The sequence below is a fragment of the Thalassophryne amazonica genome, chromosome 22 (genome assembly GCF_902500255.1).
Source record: "Thalassophryne amazonica chromosome 22, fThaAma1.1, whole genome shotgun sequence".
In the NCBI taxonomy this organism is placed as follows: Eukaryota; Metazoa; Chordata; class Actinopteri; order Batrachoidiformes; family Batrachoididae; genus Thalassophryne; species Thalassophryne amazonica.
In genome coordinates this window covers 37,236,487-37,250,813 of record NC_047124.1, presented here as the reverse complement: position 1 = coordinate 37,250,813, position 14,327 = coordinate 37,236,487, and the positions used below count along the sequence as shown (strand labels likewise).

At 40.9% G+C, this 14,327-nt stretch overlaps 1 protein-coding gene across 1 annotated transcript in view; it reads left to right on the top strand.

Annotated features, from left to right (window-relative positions):
* Positions 1-13,785, top strand: part of caprin2 (caprin family member 2) — a 108,476-nt gene extending 94,691 nt beyond the window's left edge. The window contains exons 20-21 of the mRNA XM_034163744.1: positions 10,002-10,053; positions 13,172-13,785. Of these exons, the coding sequence (XP_034019635.1) occupies positions 10,002-10,053; positions 13,172-13,746 (627 nt within the window). The 3' untranslated portion in view covers positions 13,747-13,785. The remainder of the gene's footprint in view (positions 1-10,001; positions 10,054-13,171) is intronic.
* Positions 13,786-14,327: the final 542 nt, after the last annotated feature.

The window sequence follows — 14,327 nt, the reverse complement described above, 5'->3', positions numbered from 1 at the left end:
TCTTTAATCCACTGTCTTGGGGAATGGGCTTCAATATTCTTCCAATTCAGAGCAATAACTCTTTTAGCTTGTAAAAGTCCAAAATCCAATAGTTTCACTTTTTTTTTTTTTTTTGCAGTAGGCCATCAGGATATATTCCTAATATACATAATTTTGCACAAAGTGGAATCTTTATATTAAATATTTCCATTAAGCGTTGAATTACTTTTTTCCAAAAAAAATTGAATTGTCGCGCATTCCCAAAGACAGTGTACAAGAGTTCCTTTAAAGTTACCACAGTTATTACAAGTGTCGGGAATATTATTAGAGATATGGTGTATTTCAGGAGTTATATATGTCCTTGTTAGCCTTTTGTATTGAAGTAGTTTAAGTCTTGTATTGTTTGTTTCTGTGCTCTTAAACATGCTTCGTTCCATTCAGTTTCACTTATATCTTCATGCAAGTCATTCCTCCAAGCATTCAGTTTATCTAATGTTGAATCTTTAGAATGGACCATGAGCAGGTTTTGATAATAGACCTTTCCCTTTCTGGTGTTTTATAGTAATTTCTTCAATTGTTGATAGACAGGGGATGTTTGTACGTTCTCCATATTTTGATATGAAATTTCTTAATTGTAAATATAAAAAAAAAGTGCTTTCTGGGGATTCAAAATTTTTTGCACAATTCATTGAAAGTAAGCAGTTTTCCATCTACATACTCGTATAGGTCCTTGATTGTCTGAATGCCTTTGTCTTTCCATAATTTGAATCCTCCATCCATCCTACCTGGTATGAACTGGTTATTATTCCATATAGGTGAGAAACGAGATATTGTTATAGGGTTTTTGACAAGTTTATGGGCATTGTGCCACACTGTTATTGTGTTTTTTAAAAATGGATTTTTTGTTTGTTTTTTGAGCAGTTTTATATCAGATGAATATAGATAGTTGTTTATTGGTAAATTTGGGATTGATGGTTGCTCGATGGATACCCAAGCTGGAGGAGTGCCTGTACTAAAATAGTGTAATGCTGATGTTAATTGTGCTGCTGTATAATACCATTGAAGGTTTGGAAATTGAAGGCCCCCTCTTTCATAAGGTAAATAAAGTAGCTTGAACCAAAGTCTTGCTTTCCTCTTGTTCCATATGAATTCACTGAATATTTTTGTTCAAGTTATCAAAAAATGATCGAGGTAGCGGCAAAGGAAGTGTTTGAAAATAATATAAAAATTCTGGTAAAATTGACATCTTTATTATATTAATGCATCCTATCATAGAAATAGGTAAACTTGACCAGCGACCAAGTGTTTCTGTGACCTCATCTACCAAGGGATCGTAATTTATAGTGACAATTTTATCTATATCTGGGGTGATTTGGACTCCCAGATACTTGAACCCATCTGTAGTGATAGTGAATTTGGTTTTTATTGGAGGGAATTTCTTGTCCTCATCATTAAGAAATAGTAGTACTGATTTACTATTATTGATTTTATATCCGGAAAATTCATCAAATTTCTCAAGCAGGTCACTTTGTAGGTTTTCATGAGCTGAATATAGTTTAGATATTTTTTGGAAAGAAGTTTCTTTTAGGCTCCCTGAATGAGAATTTCTTTTCTTCCCGAAACCTCATTCCCTGGAAACTTCGTATTCTTAGTCTCTGATTTATGAATATCATCTAAAGTGATCTTAATTTTGTAGACCAAATTTATCCTTAAGGTCCTGGAAGCTAAAAACTGTGTCCTGGACTAAAAGGGAGCAGTATGCCGTTAATCCAAACCTTGCCCAATTTTTCAACTTTGTATCATAATTACTGGGCTGACTCTGAATCATAAACGAACCATTTAAATATTTCAGTCATTTTCTTTAAATGATGCCTTTTTAAGTATTTCAGTCCATGTTTTTAAGGATCCAGTTAACCAGAGTTGTTTGTGTCTGGGAGGTGGGTTGGTCATTGATGGGTCACAAAGTAAAATATTCAAAGGTCCTTTTCCCTTTGACATTTCTGTCTCATTCCATTTTGATCTATAATCTGGTGTACACCACCCAACTAATGGCCAGATTTGGGCCGCCCTAGAATACTCCCAAAAACAGGGTTGTGCTAATCCACCTTCCTCCTTTGATAATGGTAAGGTTTTGTTTTAATTGTGGTTCAGGCATCTAGTAAGGATGCCTCCTGGGCACGTCCATCTGGGAGGAGACCCCGGGGAAGACCCAGGACTAGGTGGAGAGATTATATCTCCACACTGGCCTGCTGACATCTTTGTCCCTTTTGATTTCCTTGTTCCGTCTGATCCATTGAGCCAGTGGTTCAATAAAAATTACCAACGAGTGGACTTATGGGACAACCTTGTCTTGTGGATCTCTCCAACATATAGGAGTCTGTGAGCTCCCTGCTGACTTATGGTTTATCATACAAGGCACCCAGTGTCTTTATAGAGACGGTGCCTGCTCCCAGACCACCAATAACCAGCCAAAATCTATTTAAGCATAAAAGTTCAAAAGAAAAAATAATATAGCACCTTCAACTACACCACAGACTAAAACAGTTAAATGTGGTCTATTAAACATTAGGTCTCTCTCTTCTAAGTCCCTGTTGGTAAATGATATAATAATTGATCAACATATTGATTTATTCTGCCTTACAGAAACCTGGTTACAGCAGGATGAATGTTAGTTTAAATGAGTCAACTCCCCCGAGTCACACTGTCAGAACGCTCGTAGCACGGGCCGAGGCGGAGGATTAGCAGCAATCTTCCACTCCAGCTTATTAATTAATCAAAAACCCAGACAGAGCTTTAATTCATTTGAAAGCTTGACTCTTAGTCTTGTCCATCCAAATTGGAAGTCCCAAAAACCAGTTTTATTTGTTAATATCTATCGTCCTCCTGGTCGTTACTGTGAGTTTCTCTGTGAATTTTCAGACCTTTTGTCTGACTGTGCTTAGCTCAGATAAGATAATTATAGTGGGCGATTTTAACATCCACACAGATGCTGAGAATGACAGCCTCAACACTGCATTTAATCTATTATTAGACTCTATTGGCTTTGCTCAAAAAGTAAATGAGTCCACCCACCACTTTAATCATATCTTAGATCTTGTTCTGACTTATGGTATGGAAATAGAAGACTTAACAGTATTCCCTGAAAACTCCCTTCTGTCTGATCATTTCTTAACATTTACATTTACTCTGATGGACTACCCAGCAGTGGGGAATAAGTTTCATTACACTAGAAGTCTTTCAGAAAGCGCTGTAACTAGGTTTAAGGATATGATTCCTTCTTTATGTTCTCTAATGCCATATACCAACACAGTGCAGAGTAGCTACCTAAACTCTGTAAGTGAGATAGATTATCTCGTCAATAGTTTTACATCCTCATTGAAGACAACTTTGGATGCTGTAGCTCCTCTGAAAAAGAGAGCTTTAAATCAGAAGTGCCTGACTCCGTGGTATAACTCACAAACTCGCAGCTTAAAGCAGATAACCCGTAAGTTGGAGAGGAAATGGCGTCTCACTAATTTAGAAGATCTTCACTTAGCCTGGAAAAAGAGTCTGTTGCTCTATAAAAAAGCCCTCCGTAAAGCTAGGACATCTTACTACTCATCACTAATTGAAGAAAATAAGAACAACCCCAGGTTTCTTTTCAGCACTGTAGCCAGGCTGACAGAGTCAGAGCTCTATTGAGCCGAGTATTCCTTTAACTTTAACTAGTAATGACTTCATGACTTTCTTTGCTAATAAAATTTTAACTATTAGAGAAAAAATTACTCATAACCATCCCAAAGACGTGTCGTTATCTTTGGCTGCTTTCAGTGATGCCAGTATTTGGTTAGACTCTTTCTCTCCGATTGTTCTGTCTGAGTTATTTTCATTAGTTACTTCATCCAAACCATCAACATGTCTATTAGACCCCATTCCTACCAGGCTGCTCAAGGAAGCCCTACCATTATTTAATGCTTCGATCTTAAATATGATCAATCTATCTTTATTAGTTGGCTATGTACCACAGGCTTTTAAGGTGGCAGTAATTAAACCATTACTTAAAAAGCCATCACTTGACCCAGCTATCTTAGCTAATTATAGGCCAATCTCCAACCTTCCTTTTCTCTCAAAAATTCTTGAAAGGGTAGTTGTAAAACAGCTAACTGATCATCTGCAGAGGAATGGTCTATTTGAAGAGTTTGTCAGGTTTTAGAATTCATCATAGTACAGAAACAGCATTAGTGAAGGTTACAAATGATCTTCTTATGGCCTCGGACAGTGGACTCATCTCTGTGCTTGTTCTGTTAGACCTCAGTGCTGCTTTTGATACTGTTGACCATAAACTTTTATTACAGAGATTAGAGCATGCCATAGGTATTAAAGGCACTGCGCTGCGGTGGTTTGAATCATATTTATCTAATAGATTACAATTTGTTCATGTAAATGGGGAATCTTCTTCACAGACTAAGGTTAATTATGGAGTTCCACAAGGTTCTGTGCTAGGACCAATTTTATTCACTTTATACATGCTTCCCTTAGGCAGTATTATTAGACGGTATTGCTTAAATTTTCATTGTTACGCAGATGATACCCAGCTTTATCTATCCATGAAGCCAGAGGACACACACCAATTAGCTAAACTGCAGGATTGTCTTACAGACATAAGGACATGGATGACCTCTAATTTCCTGCTTTTAAACTCAGATAAAACTGAAGTTATTGTACTTGGCCCCACAAATCTTAGAAACATGGTGTCTAACCAGATCCTTACTCTGGATGGCATTACCCTGACCTCTAGTAATACTGTGAGAAATCTTGGAGTCATTTTTGATCAGGATATGTCATTCAAAGTGCATATTAAACAAATATGTAAGACTGCTTTTTAGCATTTACGCAATATCTCTAAAATTAGAAAGGTCTTGTCTCAGAGTGATGCTGAAAAACTAATTCATGCATTTATTTCCTCTAGGCTGGACTATTGTAATTCATTATTATCAGGTTGTCCTAAAAGTTCCCTGAAAAGCCTTCAGTTAATTCAAAATGCTGCAGCTAGAGTACTGACGGGGACTAGGAGAGAGCATATCTCACCCATATTGGCCTCTCTTCATTGGCTTCCTGTTAATTCTAGAATAGAATTTAAAATTCTTCTTCTTACTTATAAGGTTTTGAATAGTCAGGTACCTTCTTATCTTAGGGACCTCATAGTACCATAGCACCCCAATAGAGCGCTTCGCTCTCAGACTGCAGGCTTACTTGTAGTTCCTAGGGTTTGTAAGAGTAGAATGGGAGGCAGAGCCTTCAGCTTTCAGGCTCCTCTCCTGTGGAACCAGCTCCCAATTCAGATCAGGGAGACAGACACCCTCTCTACTTTTAAGATTAGGCTTAAAACTTTCCTTTTTGCTAAAGCTTATAGTTAGGGCTGGATCAGGTGACCCTGAACCATCCCTTAGTTATGCTGCTATAGACGTAGACTGCTGGGGGGTTCCCATGATGCACTGAGTGTTTCTTTCTCTTTTTGCTCTGTATGCACCACTCTGCATTTAATCATTAGTGATTGATCTCTGCTCCCCTCCACAGCATGTCTTTTTCCTGGTTCTCTCCCTCAGTCCCAACCAGTCCCAGCAGAAGACTGCCCCTCCCTGAGCCTGGTTCTGCTGGAGGTTTCTTCCTGTTAAAAGGGAGTTTTCCTTCCCACTGTAGCCAAGTGCTTGCTCACAGGGGGTCGTTTTGACCGTTGGGGTTTTTCATCATTATTGTATGGCCTTGACTTACAATATAAAGCGCCTTGGGGCAACTGTTTGTTGTGATTTGGCGCTATATAAAAATATTGAATTGAATTTATGATTAGCTGAATAAAACCAAATGTCTCCATAATGCTGAATAGGAAACAGAGTCAAACTCCTTTTCCATCTAAGCTAACCAACATGACCTGTATTTCATTTAGATTTATACATCTTATTTGTAAAGATCTTCTAATAATATTACATGTTTAATATGACAGAACAAAACCTGTTTTATCAATATTAATTATTTTGGGCAAGATTTTCTCAAGCGTGTTTGCAATTGAAGTAGATAATTTATAGTCCACATTAAGCACACTCGCTAACTGGTCTGTCATTTGCAGAGTCTGATTTATCTTTACCTCCTTTAGGGATAAGTGATAGAATTGCTTCTTTCCATGAGGCTGCTGGTTTCGCTGATGGTCAGAACCCAATTGAAGGTGCTTTTAAAAAAAACAGGTGTCAAGACGTCCTTCAGGCTTTTGGACCACTCTAAACTGAATCCGTCTGCTCCTCAGGGTTTATTAGCTTTCAGTCTGGCAACAGCTGAATGAATTTCTACTTTAGTTATTTGTGAGATTGCTGCTTTATTTTCTTCTACTGTAAGTTTAAAGATCTGAGTCACATCTGTTTCCTGGTCAGCACTTGCACTGACTTGAGGTTGTGAGTATAATTTTTTTTATAGTATGCTTTAAACCATCTTTAATCTTGATTTGACTTGATGTGGTGTTGGTTTGATAGTGCACTAGATAAGCAGAATCATAAAATTTGGTACAGTTGCTCATTAAGACCCACTCTTTTGAAAAGTGTGGATAGCCACACAAAATTTCAATGTGGCTGCCATTTTTCAAGATGGCCACCATTGTACCAATTCCAGTCAATTTTCATGTTTATATGTGAAGAACAAAATACTCAATTAAGCATTCAAGCCATGTCCTACTCTGCAGAACAGGTCATTGAAAATGCCACAAAGTAATATATTTAGCATTGTGATTAAAGATGGCATACAAAATGACCACCAAGAGACTCTTTTGGTGTTTAACAAGAAAGAAAAACTAAGATCTCTTTTGAATATGCCTTCATTTCTTCATTTATGAGAATTAGCTTCTAGAATTTCTATTGACATGTATAATAAATGATCCTGTGGCGTTAATAAAGAGCATATCGGCAAATCACAATAACCAAGTATAAAAATAAAGTATCAAATTGGTATTTGAATGCTTTCACCCAGTGGCACCTTATTTTAGAACCAATTCTTTATGCAAGAGTTTTGAGATGCCCATTTTAAATGGTAAATGGACTGCATTTATATAGCGCTTTTCCATCTGTATCAGATGCTCAAAGAGCTTTACAATAATGCCTCACATTCACCCCGATGTCAGGGTGCTGCCATACAAGGTGCTCACTACACACTACACTTTGAATGTCATAAAATATTCACAGAATTCATGAATACAAATATGCACCATGGATATCTAGGAAAAATATAATAAAGAACAGATTAAAAGAAATATCCTACTACTGAAAAGTGTGTATTCCTGTTGTGTATTGGCTCCATTTTTCTAATGTGAGCAAGGAGATCAGCAGTCTTGTTGAATAATGGCATCAGGTCATGAACATTTTAGCAGAAAAATAGTTGCCAGCTTTAATTTCTGCTACTCTGAATGTATCAATTTAGTAATTGAAGAAAAAGAAAATTCATGCCAGGTAGGAAGACGTTGTGTGTGTGTGGTCAACTAAACTACTGAGCTCTGGTAGGACTTGGCCATGTTTTGTCATCGTGTTAATTCTATTCCACTGCCTTCATCCAGCCTCGCTGGGTCACATTTGAGTGGCATTTCACCAGTCTCATGGACCAGTGGCACATTTGGTACAATCATTATGTGCCCATCATTTTCTGGATTGTGGTGTTTAGATGCAGATGGAGACATTAGACCCACATTTATCTTGTCTTCTTGGCAAAGACATTTGCTTCAGTCAGTTTTTCTTCCACTTGTGATTTGATTCAAATCTGACGTTCTGAGACTAAGTCCGAGGGTCCATCCTTTGATCTTTCTATCCTTTTACCACCTTCATCTGTTACGCACATTGATGTATGGATACAACTAGGTTTCCAATGACCTACACCTGGCCCGATCACTCCTCCAGTGCCATTTAAGTCCCGTGTGATCTGAGACACTAAACTACACTAAAACTAGTACTATTCTACCATCGTGGAGTTAGTGAAGCAGGATGAGCTGACGCTGAGGTTCACAGCAGTGAAGTCACCAGTGTGTCCTGCTTGTTTGCTGACATTCACTCCTTCAGACTAAATATATCACAACCACCACCATCTAAACTCCACATAGACGTGAATTAATAGCCACAAAGGTATGTGTTCCAATGACTTACACAGAACATTCTCACATTTAACAAACTTTTTTTTTTGTTTGTTTTGACTGAAATATGAGAAACAACAAAGGATTTTGGCTGCTATCTTTGTTTATCTATGCTAAATGCTCTGGGGGTTGGTAAGGTTAGATCTTACCTGTGTGAAGCGCTTTGAGGCAACTCTGTTGTGATTTGACGCTATATAAATGAAAATAAATAAAATAAAATCTTTAGCAAAATTACATAATGCTCCTGTCCATTGACGTTGCTAGGCTATATAAAACTAACAAATTCATAAGCACATAACCTGTGATAAAGACTTGATTGGTGGCCATCTTGAAAAAAAGGCGGCCATCTTGAAAAAAAGGCAGCCATCTTGAAAAAAAGGCAGCCATCTTGAAATTTTGAGTGGCAGAATGTGCAAAAATTTCATGCTTTTTTTTTTTTTTTTTTTTTTTTTTTTTGTCTAAATGGAGCATTTTCCTGATAAAATGGATTTACCTGCTGCACTATTAGGGTATCTTACCTTGTAAACTGTGTTGTCTGCTTGTCGTCTCAGTTTGTATGCTAATAATTTTCAATATTTGCTGCCCCCTTCATCATATTTTTGTTTCATGTATATACCATTTTCTTTAGAATTTCTATTTTAACCTTTGGTCTGTTGATTCTTTGGTTAGGTTCTGGGGATTTGAGGTCGGCCTGGCTGATCTTGAGTTTTTGTCTTTGTTTCCGCTGTGGTGACCTTCCCTCTCATTACACAAGCGGGACACATCCCCTTTATCGTTGTGTTTTAAGTCCTCTTGAATTTCTTTTCCAAACTGCTCAGATCTGTTTTTATTGCATATGCTCAGATTTAATCTCTTCCAGGTTGGAACCCGCTGTCTTCAGTGTAGTCTCCTCCAGGTTGGAACCTGGAGCCTCTCTGACAGCATGCACCTCTGTTCCCCATGACCTCAGCTCCCATGCCGCGTGTTGCGTGTCCTCATAAGTCTGTGGATCGGTGCTCCAGTGCATTTGAATCTTTGTGAGTGGCGTTTGGAAAGGGATACCTTTTTCCTTCAGCACTTTCTTGATCCCACCTTAGGCTCTGCATTTCTCCATTATCTCATAGTCGTGATTGAATAAACCAAACTGTTTAGGTAAATTCCTTTCTTTCAAGCCGACTTCAATGCTGCTTCTGGAAATTTATCAGAGTAGATCGAGGGGTGGCACTCAGACCTGGTGTCTGTGCCGTGGCCCTGAGAGCCGGCTGAATCTTTAGGGACGTACTGTCTGTCAACTGGTTTTCTATAAACCTTATGGCGTCACCCTCTGAGTCCTCCAGGACAGAGTACATCTGAATGTTGTTTCTTCTGGCTCCCCTTTCCAGATCTGCCCTCTTCCTCCAGCAGACCAAGCAGAGTCTCTTTGGTGACAGCTCTGCTTGCTTCTGTCTCAGTGATAGCTTGGCTATCATCTTGGAACGTGTTCTCGACTTGAGCTAGTTTCTGGTTTAGCTCGTGCCTCAGCGTTGCTAGCTCATCCTTGAAGTCTTCCTTTTAATCCAACTAAAGGTTGGATGTAACTGAAGGTATATTGTTTGTAAAGTTGAAGTCAAAGTTGTCTTAAGGTTCATCCACTTCTCTTCTAGCTAGCTGTTGGTCATTAGTGTCCTCGATCATCTCCGTGCTTTTATTAGGCCGTGACATTGATTGTTCAGTTACTTGCCGTCTCCGAGTCGTAGGTCCGTTGTGTGACTTCTGTGATTTCTCCTGACTCCTTCCTCATCTCTCAGAATCTTCGTGTGGACGTTTGAGTTATTTTTAATACTGACTGAAATGGCGCGTTCAGTTATGCGTCTGACCAGAACACAACGGAAGTTCTAAACAGTTTTTGTGTGCTTTGTTTCACCAGGATCTGGGATTCCAGCACAGCTACAGACATGGAGGGAGGCAGAACTCGAGCTGTAAGATCTAAAGCACAAACATCCATCATAAATCAATGTCCCAGTTACTGGAGGAGGAGGTTGTTTGGTCACTTTAAGTGTTCAGTAACTTCGGGGCAGAATTTTGTTCATAGTTAAGGTGTAATTCTGCATCTGTCTTGTCAGAATTTAATTGCTGGCCATCCAGTTCTTGACTGAAGCCAGCAAATCCACTGAAGCCGTAGCATGGCCGAGATCATCGCAGTGTAAAACTGAGTGTTATCGGTACAGCAATGAAAAGTAACTCCACAGCTTTGTAATATCTGACCAAGAGGTGTTCTATAAAGAACAGGAAAGGGCCTAATACAGATCTCTGCAGCACGCCTCATTTTACTGGAACAAGATGTGAAGTAATGTTATAAAAGTCACAACAAGAGCAACTAGATAAGATGTCACTGCCAGAAATCTCAAAGTAACTGAAGTCTGTCCACAGGGAGCTGAAAGCAACAGGTTCCAAGTTCAAATGTCCTCAGGCACGGTCCTTAATCCCCAAGCTGCTCCTGGTGTGCAGTAGGTGCCTTTCATGGCAGCACCCTGGCGTGTGTGTGTGTGTGTGTGTGTGAGACATCACTGTAAAGCACTTTGACCATGAAGGTGCTATATAAATGCAGTCCACTTATCAGCAGCATAACGGTTGACTGCACCAGCTGCAGCGTGAAGGTCTAACAGCAGCAGCACGGCGGTGGTACTGGACTCACACACAGCAGTTCTACATAATGACTCACACTTCAGTAATCAATGACGCTTCCTTACAGCAGTGTGCAGGGCGCACATAGACTGACGCGCTGGCTCGTTGGCTGTGTTGGGTTTGTGATAGTCTTTGATTCTAATCAGAAGCGTTGGCGGTGTTTATACTCAAAACTGGCCTGTCAGTAGCTGACAGTGTACTGGAGTCGATACTGAAAGTTATCAGTTAGCTGTAGCTTCCGCTAAATATTTTTTAGTGCTTTATTGGTTTAGCATTATGAAAGTTAATCTTTCAGTTAGCGGATTAACGGTTATCAAAGCTAACTTTCTGGTTAGCTGTGCCCACCACAGCCCATAAACTAGGAGGGCTCTCAACAGGCCTTGCAAGGAAAGAAAAACTGAGTCTGGAAAGGTGCCGGGAACTGCGACTGGACACAGTTGGTCAGGATTTCTTCTGCCAGTCTGAAAGCACTCATAGAGCTAGCGGGCACATTAGCCACCCCAGCACAAAGCTCATCTGGTGCACCTGTAACATCTAAAGGGCCTCTTGCACAGCATGCAGACATGGCGCATATTGTTCTAAAACCCTTTATTTTCAACGAGAAGCTTTGCGCAAACGCTGTGTCGCAGTGCGACGCACAAAAACAGCTTGCGCAACGCTCCACCGGGAACATGCACCGCTGCTTGACATCAAATTCACTGCGGTCAAAGTTTAACACGATCCAACTTTGAGCGCGGCGCGCTGTGACAGAGCTTCACGTGTCCGATTGAAATGAGGCATCAGGTCAAAACACGGAAGACGACAGAGTGCAGACGTGTTAGAGGAACGTCAGAATCCTCAGAAATGTTTTTTTTTTTCACCTCAACATTAATTTCTGATTACTGTACATTTTAAAGTTAAACACGTTTTATGTTAGAAAACTTGCAATTAAAATAGTTTGAAGTTTAAAAAAAAAAGATTCTTTCGAAATCTTTGATGTTCATCTGTAAATTAAAACCATAACTTAGCTGTTGTTGTTTCAGATGAGATGATTTCTTGATGAGCATTAGAAGAAACCTTGGACATTTAAATGAATGTGTACATTAAGTCTGGTAGATTCATTCATTCATATCTACAGTTCAACCAGGAAAAAAGACGCCGTAAATATAAACATTTATTATAAACACAACAGGAAGTGATGTCACAAGGACTGTGGTGTGTCTGTTAAAGACTGATGAATGTTAGAGACTGTTCACCCCAAAACCTGAGTCTGCTGCAAATTGTGAATACTGGAAAATATCTCCTGAAACCTGAATGCAGGTCTCACAAAACGCAAGTCGCAAAACATGAATTTCTTCACGATTTGGCTGAGGAGCCAGTGGTGCGACACTGCCATCTGTGGGATTATGACTGCGCACCTCTCGCTGTCATTGGACCACAGGGCTTCACACATTATCTTGACACTTGCGCAGATTTGATCCCTGTAGTGGCACCCAGTCTTGCCAGTGAGTGAACTCGTCGTAAACAGTGCACAGCTAAGTGTCAGTGCGCAAAGAAAATTTTAAGACGTTTAAAACTTCTGACACACATTAATTTTGTCAACTTGTCATGAACATTGCGCAACCTATTTGAAAACACTGTGTCGTTGTGGGCAGAACATCTGAACTCAAAGTTAGATTATGATGAGATGCTACATCTATAATAAACATAACTTTACAGATACATTATATAACTCATACAACAAATCCATTACAGTGTGTGTGTGTGTGTGTGTGTGTGTATATAAATGACCTTTGAGACAAGATTCCAAATGTGTTCACACCGCATGACGCACATGAGACAACCTGCAGCTGTAGATAATTTCTCTGACTCTGGGAGCGATGACAGATGGTTTCATCAACCAAGTTCTGAGAGCAAATGAGTCATCGGCTACAAAACGCTAATTTTATATAGTGTGGAGTCCAGCGGGATGCGTTGGCACGACGAAAGTCGACATTGAAGGATCAAAAAGTGACGTCACTATGAACGCTTGGCTGCCACAAGCCAGTTTTCCTTGTGGTCACCAAAAAATTACAAGGGCGGTGAGGTCCTGCTGTCAGATCCAACACTGGGCTCTCAGAGCGCTCCTGTTTAGTAATCACAGTGAAATCACAACTAGATGGTTGAAGTAAAAGGTGGAACAGTTCTGACTTCTTGTTAGAGAGGTGCTTCACGCTGTTCTTCTCAGCAGTGGCACAGGAGGGGAAATGGTCCCTCAGACAGGCGGCAGCAGGAGAGCAAAATCTACAGGCCAGGGGAGAAACAAGAATCAAACTTTGTTAACTTGCAGTGTGAATAAATATTAGCAACATGCTAACTGTGGGAGACGAGCTGCTGCCAAAATGACTACCATGGCAGACTTCATTTGCTGACCTATTTCTGTTTTGTGCGCAGTAGCCTGGAGTGACTCGTCACAGGTGAGCAGCCCAGACCGGGAGGGAACCTACACCATGGTGGATTCTGGTCACGGGGATTCGCTGTCCGTGTCCCCTGTGGAAGTGCCACTGACGCCCCACGGCCACCAGCACGCTGCCCTGATGCCCGTGCAGCTCTACCCTCTGTCCCAGCCGCTGCGCGTGGCCTTCACTGCCTCCCGTACAGCCAATTTCGCCCCGGGTAACCTGGACCAGCCCATCGTCTTTGACCAGCTGCACACCAACCTAGGCGAAATGTACGACACCCACATCGGGCGCTTCACCTGCCCGGTAAATGGAACCTACGTCTTCTTCTTCCATATCCTGAAGCTTGCAATAAACGTACCATTGTACATCAACCTGATGCGCAACGAGGATGTTATGGTGTCCGCGTACGCCAACGACGGCGCCCCAGATCACGAAACGGCCAGCAACCACGCCATCCTGCCTCTGTTCCAAGGAGACCAGGTGTGGCTGCGGTTGCATCGCGGTGCCATCTATGGCAGCACTTGGAAGTACAGCACCTTCTCTGGGTTCCTGCTGTACCCAGACTGAGGGGCCCACAGAGCAGCCATCTCCTCCCGATGGACCGACTGTGCACAAACGTTTGATTGCACTGAGAAGTTGGACTGCACGTCACTTCTCTCCGTCGAGCTCGTTCAGCGGAGACGCTCACGAAACTGAACACGTGGTCTCAACCCGTTTATCGCTGGCTCCTCCAGCGTTTGAAACTTGTGCCTTTGTTGCTTCGGACTGTGAGTGGCTGAGCAGACGTTGGCGAGGATCAGGTGAACTGTTGGACGTAAACGTTGCAGTCTGACTTTGTGTGTAAGATGTGTGGACACTGTGTGTTCCTTGGTGGTGGGTTCGGTGTCGCACGCGCAGGTTAAACTGCTGTTGCTCCTGTGAAGAGATGGATGTGGACCCTTTGTGCCTGAATAAACATGAGCATTAAAGGTTGCGTGCTGTGATTTTGGAACAGCGTTCATTAGCCGTGACACTGCAGGCGGTAAATGTTTAGAGTTTAATTTCTAATTTAGCTCCTCGCTGGAGGATCCACTCAAGTGAGAAGTTTGAATGTTGAGAGATGTTGGTTTGTCAGACCGATGGAGATCCGACCGCCCTGCCGGGTCTGG